We start from the raw sequence: 21,273 nt of genomic DNA, 5'->3' as shown, positions 1-21,273 counted from the left end.
GAGGGCTGGCATTCGGGTTGTGCCCCCTGCCCGTCCGTGGGGGGCCAGCCGGGCTCCCAGAGCAAATCCCAGGCTGCTCTCCTCGAGCCCTGCCCCAAAGGCTGGCGACCACCACCCATGGGACGCACCCAAGACCCCGTGGGGGCCCAGCAGCTGAACGGTTTGAGGCTGGTTTAGTCACAGGGCCTGCGGTCCTCCCGTCCCTGGGGGTCCTGCTGGGTCTGTGTGTGCTCCTGGGGTGGTCTCCCAGGATGATTTTGGGAAGGGAGCGGCTGCCACGCTCCTGCCAGACACGCACTGTGCTGTGCCAGCTCCTGCTGGGGCTCCCGTCCTTCCCAGCCCCGTTCCCTCCTGGCAGGGGCAGGCTCGGGGCTCAGGGGGGGATCTGAGCAGAGCGGGGGGATCCCCCCTGGCCGCATACCTGAGGGAGACACAGCCCCGGAGCAGGGGGATCCCTCCTGGCCACATACCTGAGGGGGACACAGCCCCGCACACCTGAGCTGGACACAGCCCCACACACCTGAGCTGGACACAGCCCACACACCTGAGCTGGACACAGCCCCACACACCTGAGCTGGACACAGCCCCGCACACCTGAGCTGGACACAGCCCTGCACACCTGAGCTGGACACGGCCCCGCAGCCCCGTGCGTGGGGCAAGTCCAGATGTGCTTCCAGCTGCCCACGGATTCCTGAGCGCTGCGTCAGCGCCCAGGGCGAACTCGGCACAACCTTCCTCCTACAGGAAGAGATTAGCGACCAGGTGAGGCAGAGGGAGGCAAACAGACCTCCCCAGGGGCACATGTGCAGGGAGGGAAGGGATGTGGGAACGTGACTGCACCGCCAGCCCGGTTCCGGGGAGCACCCAGGGATGCACCGGGTGCTGCTCCGTGCTTGGGAAAGTCACGAGGTGTGGGGAAACCTGCTCGGGTTCCTCCTGATGCTGGAAAAATCACTCCTGCACGAGCGGGATGGGCCTTACCTGTGGACAGGCACAAACTGCCCGGGCTACAAGAAGCGGGACCAGCCCGTGCCCTGCAGGAAGGGGATTCAGCAGAGATGTCCGGGGGTTTCCCTCCGAGCATCCCTCGCACTGATCGGCGCTCAGGTGAGGCCAGGTGGGGTCAGGAGGCCGATCCCCCCACCACCCCCCCCCCGGTCTGCAATTCCCACAGCAATTCCCAGCCCCACCGACTCCCTTCCCCGTGGTCAGAGGCCTTGGGAACGTGTCCTTATTTTTGCCGTGAGGACTAGTTGTGGCATGTGTCGGTCACACCCCGCTGCTCATCCCCAGCTGGGCATATTGGAGGCTCGGTTTCGAGTCCTCGCTCCGAATCAAGCAAAACAGGAACTTCAGCCCGGACCTTCCCCGGCCGGGCGGGCTCCCGGTGCCGGCAGCTTCCCCCGGGCTCTCGGCTCTATTCCCCAAGGGCTTCCCAAAGCGCCAGACTCAATCCCAGTGCCGGGAAAATCCCAAATCCACCGGCGTTCCCCCCGTCCCCAGCACCTCTCCCCTCTCTCTCAGCGTTTGCCCCCAGAGCGAGCGGCCGAACCCCCCCTTCTCCCCCCCGCGGGCCCGAGGCGGGGCTGGGGGCGGCCGGGGGCCGGCACACAAAGGCGGGGGCTGCGCCGGGGCGGTCCCGGGGCGCGGGGGCTCCATCCAAGGCTCCTCCTCCGCCGCCGCCGAGCCGGGGATGCTGCGGCCGGGCCGGCACTGGGAGCCCCGCGCAGCCCCGCACCGCGCCCGGGACACGGCGGCCACCCGAGGTGGGCACGGGGGACACGCGGGGGGCACCGGGGAAGGGGGTCGTGCCCGGGAGCTCCGGGCAGGGGGACGAGCGGGGGGGGAGGCGGCGGCGAAGCGCTGCGGGACGTGCGGGGGAGCTCCGGGAAGAGGGATGGGGGTCCAGGAGGACCGGAGGGACCGGGAGGGGCTGAGCTGCGCCGGGGGGGGACTCCCCGCACTGCGATCGGGGCGCGTCTCTTCGGGGTGAACCCCCCAGCCCGGGTGCCCCGCAAGCCCCTCTGCCGGGCAAGGGGCGCGGGGTTCGGGCACGAAGGGTCGGGGGGGCGGCTGGACTCGCCCCCATGGCCGGCTCGCATCCCCCCCTGCCCGGCCGGGGCCGCCCGCGGCTCCCCCGGGGCTCGGCTCTGGCTTTTCGCTTTCCCTCTGAAGTCTGGAAAACTTCTTTTTCGCACGGCAGCGAGAAAATTCTGCGTGTTCAGCACCTCGGTGGTGAGGGCTGCCTCGGGTTACAGCGTCCCCAGACTCCCCGGGAAGGGAAAGGAAAGGAGCGGATGCCTTTGGTTTGCTGTCATCAGCACGGAGCCACCCCGGCAGAGGGGCTGCTTGCCCGTGCAGGGATTATTTGCCGCCGGAGCCCGCGGGCGTACGGGCAGCGCGGGGCGAAGAAAGGGGATAAGGCAGCGCAGGGGATGTGCCCGGCGTGGGCATCATCGGGCACCTCCGTGGGAGATGCCAGTTGCGCCTGGATGCGGCATCGTCCAGGTACAGACGGGGATGGCTGGAGGGGGCTCAGCCTTCTCTCAGGTGCGCAGCGCTGGCTCTGGCGATGTCCCCTCGCCGTGCAGGGGCTGTGCCTGGTTTCGCAGGCGGGTGAAGGCGTGGGCGGGGGGGTCAGTGCCGCGCAGAGCCCGCACAGCTCCCGGGGGTGCCCGCGCGGCTCCGGGAAAGCCGGGGATTAATCTCGCCCTTAAAAGCAGCGCTGGAGAGCTGCCACGGCTGTGGCAGGAGTCAGCTCCGGGCTGTCGCTGCTCACCCCGCCGACGATCTGCCTTCAGCGCCAGAGCCGCTCGGCCCAGCGAATCCAGCGGGACCAAGCGCGGGGACGGGTCCCGGGCTCGGCTCGCGGCGCTCCTGTCCTTGCTCAGCCGGCTGAGGAGTGTCCGTCCTGCTGTCTGTCCGAACAGGCCAGACACCTGCCTGGGCTCTGCAGAGATCACCTCGCTTTCTCTCGTGCTTCAGGGGTCTGTGGCCGCAGGGCAGGTCCCCAGGGTTGCGGCAGGAGGGTCCCACACAAGTGGGACCAGCGGGCCCAGGACTGTGGGGGAGCCCTGACAGCTCCCATCCAGGTGTGCCCACACACCCCCTACCTGGTACCACCACGTCCCTGCTGCACATCCCTATCTCCCCGGGCAGTTTGCATTTGCCTTCCCCTGTCCCGTTCTGCCACCACCCCCCTGGCCCCCGTGTCAGCTCCTTCCAGCAGTGCCGAGCCCTCCCTGGGCACCTCCTGCCCCGGCAGAGCAGCTCTGGGGGGGTTTCCTTTCTCTCTCTGGTGCTCACGAGTGGGGCCTGTGACCTCCTTCCATGCGTGCCTCGCTGTGCTCAGAGGGACCAGCCCCTGACCCATTTTCCCTGGCAGGCCTGCGTTTCCATGGCTGTCCAAATTCCCTCCCCAGAGCCTGTTTTCCGCACTGGAGGCTGCGGCAAGTGGAATATGAGCCGGGGAGAAACTCCTCGTGAGCCTCCACTATCTCCCATCGCTCCAGACACTGATTAACCTCCCTTTGAAATCCCTGCCAGGGCAGAGCCCGTCCGGCTGCTCCTCGCCTGGTCCCAGCCTCCCACGCCAGCCTGGCTGTGCCCTGTCACACACCATCACACAGCTCCCCCCCCCGTGTGCCCAGCTCACCCCTACACCCCCTGCCAGGCTTTCCCGGGGGCTGCAGAGCCCCCCGAGAGCCGCCCTGCCCGCGCAATTAATCACCGGGGCCATTAATCGGCGGGACAAAGGGCTGGAAGCGCAAAACCCTCGGCGCGATCAGCCCTGGGGGGGCAATTCGTGGCAGCTGCCCAAGCGCCCTCGGGGACTCGAGCGCCGGCTCCGGGGATGCTCCGGGGATGCTCCGGGGATGCTCCGGGCTCCCGCGGCCGAGCCCCCCCGCCCTCGGAGCCCCCCGGCCGTGCCCGTGGCCCTCCCGCTGCCCTCGGCACCGCAGGCTGCTAAATCGGGCTCGAGCCGTTCCCTCCCACCCGCCCCTTAGTCACTCTTCCCTGGCAGGCGGCGCTGGCAGCGGGTGGGAGGCGAAGGGATGCGAGACTCGGGTAGGAAAAACGGGAGCTCCGGGAAAGCCAGGCTCCTCTGCGAGCCACCGAGGCGGGCACAGGGATTTCCAGGGCAGGATTCCCGTGCCCAGGGCGTGCAGGGCAGACCCTTCCCCACCCCGGGTTCGGGCACAAGGAGGGGGGGTGTCTGTGCTGGCCGCGGAGCAGGGATGGGGATGCTCCCCCATCCCGCGCCTCCCTTGCTCTGCTGGTGTGTCCTCAGCCCTAAATCACTGTTTTGCCCCTCTCTGGGAGCCTCTGTTTTGCGGTGGGCAGGTCCAGTCATGCTCAGGTGAGCCTCAGGTGAGGCATGTGCAGCACGCAGGGGTGGGCAGAGCGGCCACTCCGGGTGCAAGAGGCAGCAAAACCCCGGATCATTGACCTGCTCTCCTTGAGACCACTGAGAAACAGCTCTGGCAGCCAGAGCTGAGCTCCAGGGTCCCTCCCGGGGACACTCAGTCACCCACGGACGGAGCTCAGTGCCTGTGGTACAAGGTGCTGCGTGGACAAGTGTGAAAACGTAGTAGCACCACGGCTATTCCGGGAAACTGCTGCTAAAACTGGTGCTAAAGCTGGTGCTAGAACTGCTCCTAAAGCAGCCCAGGCTGGCAGAGACAGGACCATGGCCCAGCACGGCCCCATAACGGAGCCACGAGTGCCACCCATGCCCCGCACCCCGAGCCGTGGGACCTTAATCCTCCAGCACTTCACCCTGACAGCAAACTCAGAGGGTTTTTCCCCCCCCAGTCTCTCCCCTAAGCCCTGACTTGCGTGTTTTTAAGTATTTCTTTCTCTTGGGAGGTCTTTAAATCCACCCCCCTGCCTCGTTTCCTTGGTGTTCCGTGTTTGCCAGCTGCCCCTGGGTTTGCTGCTGTGGCTTTTTCCCGGGAGGTGCAGGAGCTGTGGAAGGGGCAGGATGCAGGGAGGAGACACCAGAGCAGGGAGGGCAGCAGTGGCAGGACCTCAGCGGACAGTTTCCATCAGGGATTAGTTAAAAATAGCCAGGAATGCACAAAGATCTGGCATGTGGCTCGCAGAGACTCTCCTGCACGGGGGTTGTTTGCTCATGGAGAGGAGCCCCACCAGGAGCAGGAGGGCTCAGCTGGGGGAACAATTCCCAAATCCTTCGTGGGAAGTGCTGAGGGTGCTCAGAGGTGGCCACTGCCCGGGTTTGGGGAGGCAAATCCAGGGGCAGGGGCTGCACAAGCTGTGCTGGGGCTCCTGCTGGCTCCTCTCAGCAGCATTCCCAGCCTGTCCTTCCTCTTCCTCACAGGCAGGAGTTTCCCCCCTGGGCTAAAAGATCTGCCTTTATCTCCTCGTGGCAGCACGAGGCCTCTGAGGAAGCAGCTCCCTCCAGCAGAGGGTGGCAATGCCTGGGCACGCTCCCAGATAAGAGGATTTTTAATGATTTACAGAAGAGCCTCATCCCCTGAGCCTCTGACTTGTGGAGGATGGAGCATCCCTCCCCACTGGGCACTGGCAGTGCTCGGCTCTGAGAGCTGGAGGGGAGCTCTCTGCCCTCTCCCTGGAAAAGCAGAAGCCTCCCAGACGTCCCTCCAGAGATCCCAGGAGCTGTTGCCATCGCTGTTCTCTCGGTTATTCCACGTTTCCTGGATGCAGAGCCGTGGATTTGGCCACTTGCCTAAGCAAAGATAACCCTGTCAGAGGTTCTAGCTCAGGATGCCAGTTGGAAAGAACATTTAGATATTTAATTGCCCTTTTTTTTTTCAGCGAGCCAGCAGCCAGGACTGTCTCCACAGACCTGCTCCTCCGAAGCCCAAGTGCCTGTGTTTGGCTTTTTTAAACAATTTAGCGACGTCTCTCTAAGCCAGTTAGGGATGATCTCCTTTAAAGGTTAATTGAATATTCCTTGCAACTTTGATGTACATTTCTCTGTTGAGAGAATTGCTCTATTTGGCAGCCAGGCATTAAAGGGGTGGTTTTCACCAACGGGCCAAGTCTGAAAAATAGAGGAGGAGGAAAATAGGAAGCGAGAACTGAACTTGTCTTGTTGTTTTTTGGGGTTTTTTTCCCCCTTCTGCTGCTGCATTGAAGCAGAGCAGGGATAGGGAGGTGACAGCCTGGGAAACAAGAGAGGGAGCTGAAGGGTGAGGGGCCAGCAGCAGCAGATGTTTTTGCAGCAAGGCCTGAGATTGCAGAAGTTGCCTTTTCTCAGCTCCCACCTCACTGAGCATCAGGCAGGGAAGGAAAATACCCACATTTGGACAAATCCAGGGTGTAACTGGTATCACAAACAGGGAAGGGCAGCACAGAAATAATCAGGTTTGGGGCTCAGCTCTGTGAAGTCAAGCCTAGATTTGACACAGAGGTTAGTTTGCTGGAAGATCCTTAGTTCCTACCCCAGAGAAGTTCTTCCTCTGATACTCCCTGTTTTCCTAAGGGTGAGGACAGGGATTGAGGGGTTTCAGCTGCTGCCAGGGCCAGTTATTTCCCCTCCTGTTTCTCAGACAGTCCCCAGCCTGTGATTTCAGGAACATGCCCCAGCCCAGCCCCTGGCTGGTCATGTCCTCACCTCCCTGGCCATCCCCAGAGCGAGGGAGAGCAGGGCTGGGCACCCTGGCAGGGCTCCTGGTGCCCCTGAACCCAACAAGGCTGAGAGAAACCCGCTTTATGGTCCCCCAGACGCAGCAGGGAGGTGCCAAAAGTGGCACCTGGAGGAGGTGAGGGAGCAGAGAGGGGACCCAGCTGGGCAGCCAGGGAAGGTGGGCTGGGCAGTGTGGCCACCAGGAGCACGGGGGGCAATGCCAGCCCTGCTCCTGGCTGCTTTTCAGCAGCCTGGGAGAGGGGGAGAGACAATAAAAAGCAGGAGGATTGCAAACAGAGCCCTGTCTCCATGGCAGCCTGCGGCACCGCTTCTAAATTTTCCCTGAACGTGGAGAGGATGCTTTTCTCCCCTGTGTGATCCTGGGGGGGTTTTGCAGCAGAAAGAGCCTTAGCCCAGGTGTTTCCTGGTGCCTGGGGAGGTTGGTGGCTTGTGGAAGGATCCCTTGGTGCTCCCATCTTGTCATAACCCGGGGGAAACGCTCTCTGGCCCTCGTTTCACCCGTGATTAGGGGGATGGAGGAAGACACGTGCAGAGCCCGTGGAAGCAGCAGAGCTGGGAGGAGAAGTATTTGGGGCTCATCTCGAGTTACACCGAGTCCTGGCTATTTTTAGCCGCACAGAACAAAGCCCTTCCATCAGCTGGACCCCGGGGGAGGTGCAGGGGAGGCAAACCCAAGCTGGGGCTGCACAGGCAGCAGTCACAGGGCCCAGGAGGGGATGCACAGAGAGCCCCTGAGCTGCCCAGAGCCCCCCAGCAGGCAGGGTTTTTGGGTGCCCAGCCCTGGCAGATTGTGTGGGGCGAGGTGGGAAATGGATGCACGAGGAGGGGCCCGGCGGCTCCGAGCTCAGCTGTCGCCCACCCCGGCACCACCTGCCAGCCCCAGACGGCTCCCAAAATAACCAACCCCGGCCCCCTGCACCTGCTGCCTCGCAGGGATGGGCCACCCCGGGTGGGACCTGCTGGGAGGTGTCGCCTCTCCCCCCCAAAAAACCCTCCCCTGTCAGCAGAGGGGGTCCTGCCCCGCTGGGTGCTGTGGCTGTTCCCCCGTGGATCTGCTGGTTCCCGGCGTGGGAGGGCAGTGAATTCACCAGTGAGGAGGTGGTGGCCGTTCCCTGGTGACAGTGTCACCACCCAGGTGTGCCCAGCCAGACCCCAAACCTGCAAACAGACAGAAGCAGGAGGGAGCAGGAGCGGCATTTCTGAGTTCCCAATTAGCAGGGCTTTAATTGCAGTATTAGTTGCTCATTAGTGGGAAAAGCCAGATGCTGGGAGGAATTAGCTAAGCTGAAAAGATCTTTCTCTCCACCCCAGGAATATTTAACTATGTCTCATACAAGTGTTTCCTTTGTCCCCGGAGCATGACTGATATGACTTGTGTGGGTGCCGTTGAATCACTGATGAGCTCCAGAATCCCTGTGACAGGAGGCTGCTGGCAGGGGTGGGAATAAAGCTGGGGAGGTCTGGGTGGCACAGGTAGGGTTTGGCATGTGGTTGGGAGCTCTGGAGGGCCCTGGAGTTAATTTAACCTAGAACAGAGGGGGAAAGCACTTGGGCTCTGGGCTGAGCAGGGAGCTGGGAATGCCACAGGTAGGACTGAGGGTGACCTGCAGAAATGTGGGGTGTCAGGAGAGTAAAGAAGAGCTGCAGACCAAGCCAAGGTGGATATAACAGGGAGGCCCAGGTTCCTGGGATATTCCCACTGTTCCCTGCTGCTGCTGTGCCTGCCCCCAGCGATGCCCTGGGAACAGCCCCTGTCCAAGGTCAGACAGGGGCAGCAGGGGAGGGGCTGCGGGGTCTGAAGCCCAGCTCCTCACAGTGCTTGGGTTTCCTTGCCCCTGGAGCTGTTTAATCCAAACTGCAGCTCTCTGGGGAGAGCAGAGGCCTTTCAGCTCCAGAAATCCTCCTTGCTCCGTGCACAGACACACTGGGCTGGCTCAGGAAGTGATGCTCACGCTGGACAGCCTCCAGTGGGCTGGGCAGGGAGCAGCAGCTTCCCAAACAGCCCATCAGTGGCACCAGTCCAGCTCTGACCATTGGCTGAGTTGGCAGGTGGGAGCAGGAGGGGCAGGGGATGATGTTGTGTCCCCCATCACCACATTGCTGGGTGACATTCCGAGCCCGAGGATCAGTTCAGAGAATCACAGAACACCCTGAGCTGGAAGGGACTCAAAAGAATCAGAGTCCAGCTCCTGGCCCTGCACAGACACCCCAGCAGCCCCACCCTGTCCCTCAGAGCGTTGTCCAAACCCTCCTGGAGCTCCGGCAGGTTTGGGGGGCCGTGCCCAGAGCCTGGGGAGCCTGGTCAGTGCCCAACCACCCTCTGGGGGAAGAACCTTTCCCAAATATCCAACCTGCCCCTGCCCTGACACAGCTCCAGGCGGTCACACCTCCCCAACCCAGCCATGACTTCCCCATGGGCTGGAACTCCCCACTGGCTTCTCCTGGGAATAAACAGCTGCTGGCTGTGGTTGTGACCTTTCAGCCACCAGCAGCAAGGTTTGTCTCACTTCTACGTCCCTCTTGGGCTGTGGGACAGAAGGAATAATAATCCAGCCCTCTCCCAGCCCGTGTGTTTGCTCAGAACAGCTGCCCGGGCAGCGTTTGCTGCGGAGGAAACACGAGGCTCTGCAGAAACGCAGGTGTTGGGAGTCACAGGATTCTGCTGACACCAGTTTTCTGAGGGTTGAGCAATCGTCCCCAGGCAGGCACAGGAGCCTCTCCCTGCTCGGCCCCAGGGGAGCGGTGGGAGCAGTGTGGAAGCAGGAGCAGTGTGGAAGCAGGAGCAGTGTGGAAGCAGGAACAGCACGGTGGGTGTGGAGCCCAGACCCTCAGAGCTCGCCCTGCCAACGTGATTCACTGTTAATTTGAGAGATTCCTCTCGTTCCAGGACTGGCTTCCCCAAACAGTCCCACCTACATCCTCCCAGGGATGATTTCACCCTGCTCTCCCAGCACAGCCACATCCCTGGGCAGGAGCGGGGCCTCCGTCGCTCCACGCAGGGAAGGGAAGTGCCCGCAGCTCCTCCAAGCCCTTCCCAAAGCTGATGCTGGATTCAGCGCTGATTCCTGGCTTTTCCAGCAGGAGGAAGGGTGACACAAATGCCCTTGGCCTGAGCCACCCTCCCACAGGAACCCTCGGTGCTGCCGAGGGGCTTCGAAACGGAGGCAAATTGCCTTTTTTCGCCTTTTTTTCCCCCATTGAGCGGTTGCACCTTCGCCTGCAGGGCCTGCAGCAGGATGACCAGCTGCCAGGGCGCGCTGGCAGGGCCTCGGCACGGTCCGGGACCGCCGCGCTGGCACGAAGCCCACCCGACCCCCTGCCAAAGGCAGCGGCGGCTCCTCTAACAAGCGCCGGGCGGGGGGTGTGAATTCTCTCGCTGTTCATTGAAACAACATTAAGTGTGATGGACTCCCGGGCTATTAGAGTGGATGTAACGCGTAATTGAGGCTGGTTTATTCTTCCTGTCGAGTGTCCCCCTCGGCCGCCGGCAGATCGGGGCGGAACACATGGTGCGGGCTTTGTGCTCCATTCACCGCCCGCCTGCCATCAAACCGAGCCCGATGAATGACAATGAAGGAGAGGGGACAATGGCCCGCGGTGAATGGGAGCCTTGTCGTGGGGCCCCGAGCCACAATTGAGCACCACGGGCTGGCGCCTGCCCGGGCAGGCTCTGAATTGCCCCCCATTAGCGCGGGGAGGGGGGACCATTACGGGGAGGGGGCAAGGTCGGCGCTCTCCAAACCCTTATTGCTGCCATTTCTTTGGAGACCGAAATGAGCAGGTTTTGGAGAGCCTGGCTCCAGCTGGGCACGGGGAGGGCAGGCAGGAGCTGGGGCGGGGACGGGCAGATGCTCACACAGCCCGGGCTGGACTCAAAGCATCAGTCGGATGCTCCACGAGGCGCGTGCGGGGCTTTTCGCCACAGAAATGCCCACATTTCCCCCCAGGGCCGCATTCCTGGTGCCTCAAAGACCCGAATCACCGCGTGAAACGGGGGCACATCACCTGGCAGCGATCGAGGGAAAGAGGAAGGAGGCTGATCCCGGAGCCGGGCTCCTGGCAGCTGCTCCCCGTGTTATCTGTGCCTCTCCCAGCAAACACCCAAATGTGTGGGAGCATCTGCACAGAGAGGATGAATAATAATTCGAGAGGGGAAAAAGAGTGGGCGAGAGATTGCAGGGAAGAAGGAAGCTTTGGCGTTCGGAAAGGGGGGAAGAGCAGGCTCAGCAGGGAGCCAAGTGACACCGCGAAGCCCGGGAGGAAACGAGGGCTCTTTTGCGAGGGTGACCTGTCGAGGAAGGTGGAGGGAAAGCTGCTGCCTGCGCGAGAACTCTGCAGGGGAGAGGGAAAAGCCTCAAAGAAAGCGTGCTGGGAAGGAGATAAGATTAAATTCCTGCAGCCCATTGAGGAAGGAGGCGCCGGGAAGGAGCTGCTCTCCCACGTGCAGGGAAGGCATGACTGGGATGATGAGATGCCATTCATTTTTTCCCCCCTCTTCCTGCACAGGCAGGAGTGGGAGCATCCACGTGCTCAGCCCCGATCCCGTGGGTTTAGCCCACACTGCCTGAGTGTTTGTTGGGGGGTCTGTCCCCCCAGGAGCACCGCGGGTCCCCCCCCCACCTCCCTACTTCACCTGGGGGGTGGGTGACCTGCAGAGCTCCCCTCCCAGCCTGACTGTTGTGTGATTCCGGGATTCAGGGGTTTTGTTCACAGCCCCTGAAGGGCCGCGGTGCACAGACACTGCTCTGTGCCCCCTCCCCACCGCGGCGCCGACAAACGAGCCCGGAGGGGCTCCTTTGCTGAGCGGGAGGAGAAGGCTCGTGTCTTTTCTGGCTTTCTCTCCCCGCTAATTGATGAGTGACGCTAATTGATGAGTGACGGGGCAAATCGCGGCTCAGGGTAATCACATTTAGCGCGGAGAGCCCGGCGGGGCTGGGGCTGAGCCGGGGGGGGGCTGCAGCGTTTGGCTTTGGGGACAGAGCCAGGCTGGTACGGTGACATTGCCACCGCAGTGCCCGGGCTGGGGCACCCCCCGTTTTCATTGCCTGCACTCTCAGTATCACTTACTTTTCATTTTTTACCCCCAACCGCGTTTTACACTTCGCAGCAAAGCCCGACCCGACCCAACCGTGCCTGTTGCCGAGCTTGCAAACCCCTTAAAAATACACGTATGTGTCCACAGAGCCAAAGATACCTGTGTGCACGTAATGACTGGCTGTGGGTTGGCTCAGCAGGCTGATCTGGCTCCCTGAAGAGCCACACGGTCACTGGGTGTGATGCAGGGAAGATGCCAATGTGAGGCTGCACAAGGAGGGGGACAAGTCTGGTCCCCCTTTAGAGGTCCCCCAAAAGCTGGAGCAGGAGCCTGTGCTGCCTCCAGAGCCTTCCCCTTCCTGCAGACATTGCCCATGAATTCCAACTCCTCCACGGCTTTCAAAGTGTTCATTTTTAAGTGGGAAGGGGGAAGGAGAAGAAAAAGACGTGCCCAACCCTCTCAGGCGTGTGTGGGAGGGCTGGGATTGATTGAAACACCTCCTGCCAAGAGGCTGGAAAGTCCCAGCTCTCCCTCCCCGCGTTTCTGCATTTCTCCTTTCTCCTGCAGGCACCCAAAAACCCAAGGGCACATCTATCCAAGGGGACAGAGAGCCTGGAATCCCTGGAGCAGCAGCTCCACGCAGCCTGAAACCTCTGGTTTAAGGGATCAAACCTCCCCCCCCCCACCACCTCTGCCATAGGTGCCTGTAAATACAGCCGGGTGTAAAATATGTGTCAGCACACCAGGGCTGCTCCCTGGCACGTGTTGAGCCCTGCCTGGGGTTGCTGTCACCGCAGTTGGCAGCTCTGCTGCCTCCTGTGCCAATGATCCCCTCCCCTGCGGCGATTCCTGCCCCTCCCTGCCCTCTCTGCCTCTTCCCCTGCACAGTGAGGGAAGCCCAAAGTCGTTTATCACCTCTCACACATCAGCATCCCGGCAGCAGTCAGGCCTCGGTTCTTACTTACTCTTCCTAATCCCCCCAAAATGGATTTAGGGATTAGAATGGTATCATCTGCCTCTCCAGGACTTTCCTTGGATACTTAATCAATCTGGGTCCTCGGGGTGTGGAGAAAAGGGAGCAGCTGAAGCTGAGGGGTGGGCACAGGTCGATGCTGCCCTGGTTTTGGGGTGCAGAGGGGCTGGCCCTGGAGCAGGTGTAAGGCAGGACATATCCACGAGTGGGAAACACGCAGGAGTGACTGCCTGGAGCTGGAGGATGAGGATGCCCTGGCACACCCCCTGCACCACCCAACCCTGTGCCACTGCCAGGGGACACTCTGAACCCCCAGGATTCCTGTTTGGGGGATGGGAGCTGGGCCTGGGGTAGCTCTGGAGAAGAGCTGGATCACACAGTGCCAACACTGGGAGCTCTGAGCTGTTCCAAAGGAGCAGGAATGTCTCCTTTCTGCTCATCCTGTGCCAACAGGATTTAACTCATTTGGATTACATGCTTTCCCCCTTTCTCCCCTTAATTACCTGGATGGAAGGTGCATCTCCATTAGAGCCCTGGCTCTGGGAGCCAAGAGCCACAAAGGCCACCAGGAGCTGGGGGTTTATTTTCTACATCTTTTTTCCCCCCCCAGCAGAGAGAGCGAGCACAGAGCCCCCATCCCTCTGAGCCCTCCTCACAGCACTCAGCACACACACTAGGCCTCTCCTCCTCTGAAGTGCTGCACAGACATTAAGTGTAATTAAACCTCACAGCTTTCCTTTTCAGGCAGGTTAAGAGGGGCACTGAAAACTGGAGAATCGGGGGGCACAGGCTGGTGCAGGAGAGGGTTGTGACTGCGGCTGGTTGGCGGGAGATGAGATCCATCACGTGCAAAAAGCAGGAGCCAAGGGTGCTCCTTGGAATTATGCCTCTTAGGCACCTAAAAATCACTACAAACCCCTTTTCCTCCTCTTGTCATTTTAGAGACTCCTGTAGAGAGCCCTCCTGCTGTAACCTGCAGCTCCTGACGAGCCCCCTGGGCGTTGGGCAGGATGCCCCTGGCCATTCAGGAGCTGTGGCCTGGGGGACTCGGGCAACTCGTGGGAGGCTCCTGGAGCCATCCCCGGGCTCAGGGGAAAGCCTTGCTCTTCCCTGGGTGCCACCCTCCTTCCCATGGGGCTGGGAGTGGGGGGATCAGCCCCAGCAAACATCCCTGTCCCTTCACATGCCCGAGGGGCAGCTGGTCCATCTGCACCCCCCCTGGGCACACAGGGGAGATGTGCACAGAGGTGCCCTTGGCACAAACCCTGTCAGTGCTGGCGTGTGCCCAGCTGTGCCTGCGAGGTGTGCTTAGGGCAGAATCGTGGAATATCCTGAGCTGGAAGGGACCCACAAGGATCAGAGTCCAACTCCTGGCCCTGCACAGACACCCCAACAATCCCACCCTGTGCTGAGAGCGTTGTCCAAACACTCCCTGAGCTCTGGCAGGTTTGGGGGGGCTGTGACCAAACCCTGGGGAGCCTGGTCAGTGCCCAACCACCCTCTGGGGGAAGAACCTTTCCCTGAGATCCAACCTGACCCTGCCCTGGCACAGCTCCAGCCCTTCCAGGGTGCTGTTGCTGCTCACCCAGAGCAGCGATTGGAGCTGCCCCCGCTGAGCTCTGCCCTCGGTGTCCCCTCTCACCCAAACCCCACCTTTGTGGCATCACCCCCCGCTCCCGTGGCCGCTCCTGACCCGCTGTCTCTGTGTCCCCAGACCCGCCGCCGGCTTTGCTATGAGCTCAGCCGGGCCCTGCCCCCGCCGGGACCAGCATGGGCAGCGTGAGCAGCCTCATCTCCGGGCACAGCCTGCACAGCAAGCACTGCCGCGCCTCCCACTACCGCCTCCGCAAGCCCTCCCACCTCAAGAAGCTCAACCGCTACTCGGACGGGCTGCTCCGCTTCGGCTTCTCCCAGGACTCCGGGCACAAGTCCGGCTCCAAAAGCAGCAAGAATGAGGACTTCTTCTACATCAAGGTCAGCCAGAAGTCCCACGGCTCCCACCGGGACTACACCTCCCTGGCCGGAGGGGAGCTGGGCCAGGCGGGCGGCAGCAGCATCGACTTCGGGACGCCCACGCCGCAGAAGATGCTGCCCTTCCCCAGCCAGCTGGAAGTGGTTAGTGGGGGGAATGGTGGCCCTGGGAGCGGGGGGTGCCCCACTGGGCCCCATCCATCCTCAGAGGGGGTGCAGGTCCCACGGCAGGGCTGTCCTGGCCGTGGTCCGTGAGATCAGTTTGGGGTGGGAAGCAGGAGGAGAGGGGCAGCAGGGAGGTGCTGGGGGCACTGTGCCACCCTCAGCTTTGGGACTGGGCTCAGCAACATGATCCAAAATTGTGCCATGTGATCCAAGGCACACAGACCCTTTAATTCCCAAGCACACCCTTCATCTCCCAGCAGAGGCACTTTCACCCATCAGCATCTTCCCGAGCTTTTGGCCCTCGAGGGAGAGCGGAGCTGTCCCGCCGTGGGGGTCTCACCCCTGGGGACAGAGGGTGTGGGGGGGGGCAGATGGCATTGGTTGGGTCTGTGCTGATGGTTTGGGTCTGTGCTGATGGTTTGGGTCTGTGCTGACGGGCTCTGCTCTCCCCCAGGGTGTGGACAAGCCTCCTGCCCGTCCCACCGCCTTCAAGCCGGTGCTGCCGCGCTCGGGGGCCATCCTGCACTCCTCCTCCCCCCCCGAGAGCGGGGGGCACCTCCCCCCGCCCCTGCACCCCCCGGAGAAAGCCAAGGAGCAGGAGCTGAAGCCCGTGCTGTGCTCGGGGGGTCTGTCTGACTCGGGCAGGAACTCCATGTCCAGCCTCCCCACTCACAGCACCAGCAGCAGTTACCAGCTCGACCCCCTCGTCACCCCCATGGGCCCCATCAGCCGCTTCGGGGGCTCTGCCCACAACATCCTGCAGTGTGCCATCATCCAGGACAGCAACATGATGAGCCTCAAGGCCATGTCCTTCTCCGACGGGGGCAACAAGATCCTGAACCCCGGCAAAGCCCCTCACCACCACCACGGAGCCGCGGAGAAAACCGCCTGCGTCCGCTCGCCCATCTCCACCGACGAGTCCACCATCCAGGAGCTGGAGCAGAAGCTGCTGGAGAGGGAGGGGGAGCTGCAGGAGCTTCAGTCGAGCTTCGAGGAGAAGGAAATCAGCTCCTGCCAGGCCTACGAGGAGAAGCAGCGGCGCTGCAAGGAGGAGCTGGAGGGCCTCAAGCAGAAGTGCAACAGCAAACTCAAGCAGACCTCGCAGAAAACGCAGCGCACGCAGCAGGTCCTTCACCTCCAGGTCTTCCAGCTGCAGCAGGAGAAGCAGCAGCTCCGGGAGGAGCTGGAGAAACTCATGAAGGAGCAGAACCTGCTGGAGACCAAGCTGAGGTCCTACGAGAAGGAGAAGACCAGCTTCGCCCCGGCGCTGGAGGAGACGCAGTGGGAGGTGAGTGGCACCGGGGCACCAAAGCTGGGGCTGAGGGTGCCCAGAGCAGAGTGTGAGTGTGGAACGGGGCAGCTTTGGCAGCAGCAATAGATGGAGCCCTTCTCCACCTCTATTCCTGCCTCCCAGCAGCACCACGGGGGGGTGCAGGGCTGTGGGATGTGGATGTTAAACCCAAGGAGTTCTGTGAGCTGTAATTGAGGCTCTCACCGCCCCTCTTAACCCCTCAGCCCTTCCCATCATCCACGGGAACAGCCAGTGCATAAAACACTCAGTCATTAAAATAACCTGGCATTTCCAGCCTCCAGCACAGGGTTTTCCAGCTGCCTGCCCCAGAGGAGCAGTAAAGCTGCCTTCCCACGTGGAAATAGGAACTACTTGGACTTGCCACGGCCATTTGTTAGAGAGCAGTAAAACCTTCCACTGCTTAATTTACTCACTCGTTGGGTACTGCTGAACAAAGAGCGTTAAACTGATGAAAATCCCGAAGTTTATGAATAATTATTTTTAATATTAATTACAGCTAATCATCATAATTAAATTAATTCTAAATCAAGAGAAATAACTGCAGTTCGGGGTCTCCACACGCTGAGCCCCAGCTGAGGTTTAGATTGGATATGAGGGAGAAATCCTTCCCTGGGAGGGTGGGGGAGCCCTCGCACAGGTTGTGCCCAGTGTGGCTCACACGGGGCACTGTGTGTGCCGTGGGCTGTCCCCTGACTCGGGCTCTCCATCCCTGCCCACAGGTGTGCCAGAAATCCGGCGAGATCTCCCTGCTGAAGCAGCAGCTGAAGGAGTCCCAGACGGAGCTCAACACCAAGACCACCGAGATCCTCGGCCTGAAGGCGCAGCTGAAGGAGGTGAGGGCGAAGATGGAAGGGCTGGAGATGAAGACCCAGGAGCTGGAGGTGTCCCTGCGCACCAAGGCCATGGAGCTGGAGGTGTGCGAGAACGAGCTGCAGCGCAAGAAGAACGAGTCGGAGCTGCTGCGGGAGAAGGTGAACCTGCTGGAGCAGGAGATCGTGGACCTGCGCACGGAGCTCGCCGTCCTCAGGGAGCAGCTGAGCGAGGCCCGGGAGGGGCCCGGGCCCCGTGTGGGGCTGGAGGAGGCCCAAGCCCTGCAGGGCGAGGTGGAGAGGCTGCGGGCAGAGCTGGAGGCCGAGCGGGACAACAACGAGCAGATGACCTCCGGCTTCCAGCACGAGCGGCAGACGTGGAAGGAGGAGAAGGAGAAGGTGATCCACTACCAGAAGCAGCTGCAGCAGAGCTACCTGCACATGTACAAGAGGAACCAGAACCTGGAGAAGATGCTGCAGCAGCTGGCCGCGGGGGAGGACGGCAAGGAGCCCATCGAGCTGGAGATCCCCGGCGCCGACGTGCCCTACGAGGACATCATCGCCACCGAGATCTGAGCCGGCCCTGCCCTGCCCTGCCCTGCCCTGCCCTGCCTGCAGCTCGGGGCAGGTGTCCCTCCCGGGGGGGACACGCTGCCCGTGCCTTGTACAGTCCAGCTGAGCCATGTAATTACCCGGGGGGCTCCCGGCCCCGCTCCCTGCCCGTCCCGGTGCTCCCCGTCGCCTGTCGTGTTACAGAGGTGAACAAGCAACTCGTGCCAGTGGTGACGTGCCAGCAGCTCCCCCCACCCCGGCAGTGCCCCTTCTGCCCCTGGGAGGACTGAGGAGCCGGCGATGGGGTGGTCAGGGGACAGGAACTCAGCAGATTAACTCCCAGCGATGCACGGCGCCCGAGGGGTGCTCTGCTCCAGGCTCCGAGGGATCAGGGCACAGCTCCGGGGATGGGGACACCAAAACTCCGGGGAATGGGGACACCACGGTCCTTCCCACTGCCTTTGAAGGGAATCAGCCACAGCACACGTCCAGCTCCCTGCAGGAAGCACCACGCTGCTCTCACACCTCCTCGCCCTTCTCCGTCAGTGCCAATCCCAGGGCGCTGTGGGACCACGGAGCCACCTCCTGCCACTGGCACATCCACTGCTCCCACCCTCGGGCTGCTGCAGTGCCTCAGGAAGGACCCCACCTGCACCCCCCCAGCGGGTTACAGCCGAAACCCCCCGAAATCCCCGTTCACTGAAGGGCACAGCCCACCCTGCACCCCCCCTGCACATCCCTGGGTGAGCCGTGGCCAGCCCAGCACTCCCTGGCATCCCTTTCCCCAGCTGCCAGGCAGCAGCTGGATTTCAGAGCTAGGAGAAGTGTCCCAGCCACAGTCTGACCAAGGAATCGGGGTTGTGTTCACCCCACAGCCCCCCCCCACTCGCTGCAACCGTCCCCTCCGGGACCCCCGGCTGCCTTATCTCCTGCTGTGTCCTTACATCCACGGGATCCCAGCAAGAGGAGCTGGTTAAAAGAAACCCAAAAAAACCCAAAACCCCCACTTTCACTTTGTTTTCTACCCCAGCTCTTAAAAATTTCCTCCTGCCACCAGCAAGTGGATAACGAGGCTCCACTGCAGGTCACCAGAGGTGACTCCCGTGTCCCCTGTGGCTCAGCACGGCCAGGAGGGAGGGAACCAGCCTGGATCCAGCTTCCCAGGGTGGAGATCTCCAGCCAGGCCCCCTCTGTGCCAGTGCAATGATGTTTTTTTACTGCAGGGTGTCTGTTCACCCACTGCCCCAGCCCAGGGGGTTTTGGGGCAGGTCTTGCACAAACCCCAAAGCCACAGATCGGGCCAAGGGCTTCATGAGCAGCAGAACCCAACGTCCCTCACACCATTCCAGCCTGGAAAAGCGACACACAGAAACCAGTCTGTGCCTTCTGCACCTGGCCCCGAGCACCCCCAAGTGCATTGCCCCAGTTTTCCTGGCTGGGTGCCCACCCCAACCCTCACCCACGGCCCCGCCGGAGAAAAGCCAACCTCAGATCCCCGTGGCTGGAAATGGGGGCCACGCCGGGTCCAGCCTCTGCCCAGCCCTGCCCAGGGATGCTCTGGAGCTGGGATGGCTCCAGCTTCGAGGCCAGAAGGGATTCAGTGCATCCCCCAAGCCATGGCCCCAAGCACTGGGGGCTCTGCACCCCCCTCTCCCACCCCGGAGCGACCGGGAGCGTCCCCAGAGCCAAACCCAGGGGAGCAGAGCCCTTCCCTGCCTTCCCAACGCCCTGCTCCTGCTCCCGCTGGCCTTGGAGGCACTACCCCTGTTCCCCAGCCCTGTGTCCCCATTCCCAGCCCCATATCCCCCTCTCCCAGCCCCATGTCCCCCCTCCCATCCCCATGTCCCCCTTCCCAGCCCCGTGTCCCCCTTCCCAACTCCATATCCCCCTCTCCCAGCCCCGTGTCCCCCCTCCCATCCCCATGTCCCCCTTCCCAGCCCCATGTCCCCCTTCCCAGCCCCATGTCCCCCTTCCCAGCTCCATATCCCCCTCTCCCAGCCCCATATCCCCCTGTCCCAGCCCCATGTCCCCCTTCCCAGCTCCATATCCCCCTGTCCCAGCCCCATATCCCCTCTCCCAGCCCCGTGTCCCCTCTCCCAGCCCCATGTCCCCTCTCCCAGCCCCATGTCCCCTCTCCCAGCCCCGTGTCCCCCTCTCCCAGCCCCATATCCTCCTCTCCCAGCCCCATATCCCCCTTCCCAGCCCCGTGTCCCCCTTCCCAGCCCCGTGTCCCCTCTCCCAGCCCCATATCCCCCTGTCCCAGCCCCATGTCCCCTCTCCCAGCCCCGTGTCCCCTCTCCCAGCCCCATGTCCCCTCTCCCAGCCCCATGTCCCCTTCCCAGCCCCGTGTCCCCTCTCCCAGCCCCGTGTCCCCTCTCCCAGCCCCTGCTCTATGATGTGATGGCCCAGAGGCCTCGACGTGCTGCCTTTGCACAACGCTGTGTGTGCCCGTCCGCATTCCAGGTGTGTCATTCCGGGTGGGAGCCAACCCGGGGGGGGCTCCTGCCCAGCCTCAGCCTGTACAGAGAATTATTTTTCTGCAGGTTTTGTTTTGTTTTGTTTTGTTTTTTCGTTCGGGTTGTTTTTTTTTTTTTTTTTTGGATGTTATTTCTGGTGACTGATGTAAACTACTGGTAATTTTATGGTTTTATTTATAAATAAAAATTTTGTAAAACTTCTTTTCGGCCTCCCCACCACCACCCTCCCCCTCCCACCCCTGAGTGCTTGGCAGCGTTCCAGGGGTTTTCCACACCAAAAAAAGCAGGATGGTGCTTTGTTGTGCCCCCCCAAGCCACAAGCCATCTATCACAGCCCCCCAGGGTCCCCTTTGGGGACATCCCTCCACCTGGCCCTGCTGTCCCCAGGCCTGTTATCTCCGCTCTGCAGCTGGGATAACCCAAGCATGGAAAAGCGTGTCTCTGGCACACCCGGAGGGATTGGAGAGGGGGGATAATCCCACCCTGCACCCTCCAGCTTCGCCCTCCTGCTCTGCAGGTGAGGCTGATTTTCCCCCTGACCCCCCCTCCTCCCCCAGTCCCAGGGGTGCCCAACCCACCACCCGTGTCCTGAGGAGATCCAGAGAAAACAATTCCCAAAGGAAGAGGTGAAGTGTAACGGCCTGAACAAACCCAAGGTCGTATTTTGACTCTTGGAGCTGTTTTCTTTCCTCCAAGCCAAACCAACCCAGAGCCTCTTTGCACCACATGGATCTAAACAGCGTTGGGGGGGGGGGGTAAAGGGAGAGCTTGAGGAGCAAAAACCAGGGAAAACACTAAAACTGAGCCCCCCACAAGCTGCTCTGCGCCCCCCAAAAGGGCACCTGGCACCCACTGAGCTTTCCAGGGAAACCTTGGCTGTGCTCACACCGCCCCGGGCGGGAGGGAAGTTTATTTTTAGAGCCTTTGAAAAGCTGCTGAGGAGGAAAACCACGTGGAAAGGCTCTGCCTCCTGAGAGGCACCTTGTGTTGAAGCCCCTGCCCTGGCTGGGGGTGCTCCCGGCTCGGCTGAGCCCTTCCAGGGCTGGTCCATATAATCCATATAATCCAGGAGCCATATAATCAAGGCAGCAGCGAGGAGGAGCAAGGGCAGCGTCCCTGAGGGCACATACACCCCAAGGAATTCTTGGGAATGCCCAGGGAAGCCAGCCTGGGAACCCTGGGCTGCTTCTCCCCTTTTCCACCAACCCCTCCTGAAGCTGCTGCTGAGGACGAGCTCGGAGCATCCCCTGCCCCAGGCACAGTGGGCACCAGCGGGTCCTTCAGGGCTGTTGGTCCGTGTCAGGATGCTGGGAGAGCACAAGGAAGGCTGGGAATTGGAGCACAG

At 61.9% G+C, this 21,273-nt stretch overlaps 1 protein-coding gene across 3 annotated transcripts; it reads left to right on the top strand.

Annotated features, from left to right (window-relative positions):
* The first annotated feature begins 1,657 nt into the window (after positions 1 to 1,657).
* On the top strand, positions 1,658 to 20,129 carry LZTS1 (leucine zipper tumor suppressor 1). 3 transcript variants are annotated; one of them, XM_064637860.1, is made up of 4 exons: positions 1,658 to 1,766; positions 14,357 to 14,757; positions 15,233 to 16,066; positions 16,810 to 20,129. In XM_064637860.1, exons 2-4 carry the CDS (start codon positions 14,413 to 14,415, stop codon positions 17,473 to 17,475), a joined length of 1,845 nt encoding a protein of 614 aa, XP_064493930.1. In that variant the 5' UTR covers positions 1,658 to 1,766; positions 14,357 to 14,412; the 3' UTR covers positions 17,476 to 20,129. The 3 variants fall into 3 exon arrangements, with proteins under 3 accessions (XP_064493930.1, XP_064493931.1, XP_064493932.1); XM_064637861.1 differs by lacking the exon at positions 1,658 to 1,766 and adding an exon at positions 2,080 to 2,508; XM_064637862.1 differs by lacking the exon at positions 1,658 to 1,766 and adding an exon at positions 3,068 to 3,092.
* Positions 20,130 to 21,273: the final 1,144 nt, after the last annotated feature.

Source organism: Pseudopipra pipra, chromosome 28 (genome assembly GCF_036250125.1).
Source record: "Pseudopipra pipra isolate bDixPip1 chromosome 28, bDixPip1.hap1, whole genome shotgun sequence".
Classification (NCBI taxonomy): domain Eukaryota; kingdom Metazoa; phylum Chordata; class Aves; order Passeriformes; family Pipridae; genus Pseudopipra; species Pseudopipra pipra.
This window is presented reverse-complemented; position numbering and strand designations above follow the sequence as displayed.

What these genes read in the sequence shown, in the direction of transcription:
- LZTS1 (XM_064637860.1), top strand. Translation starts at nt 14,413, where the DNA reads ATGGGCAGCGTGAGCAGCCTCATCTCCGGGCACAGCCTGCACAGCAAG. An exon ending in TCCCCAGCCAGCTGGAAGTG is followed by an intron (nt 14,758 to 15,232) that starts GTTAGTGGGGGG and finishes GCTCTCCCCCAG; the next exon opens with GGTGTGGACAAGCCTCCTGC. An exon ending in TGGAGGAGACGCAGTGGGAG is followed by an intron (nt 16,067 to 16,809) that starts GTGAGTGGCACC and finishes CCCTGCCCACAG; the next exon opens with GTGTGCCAGAAATCCGGCGA.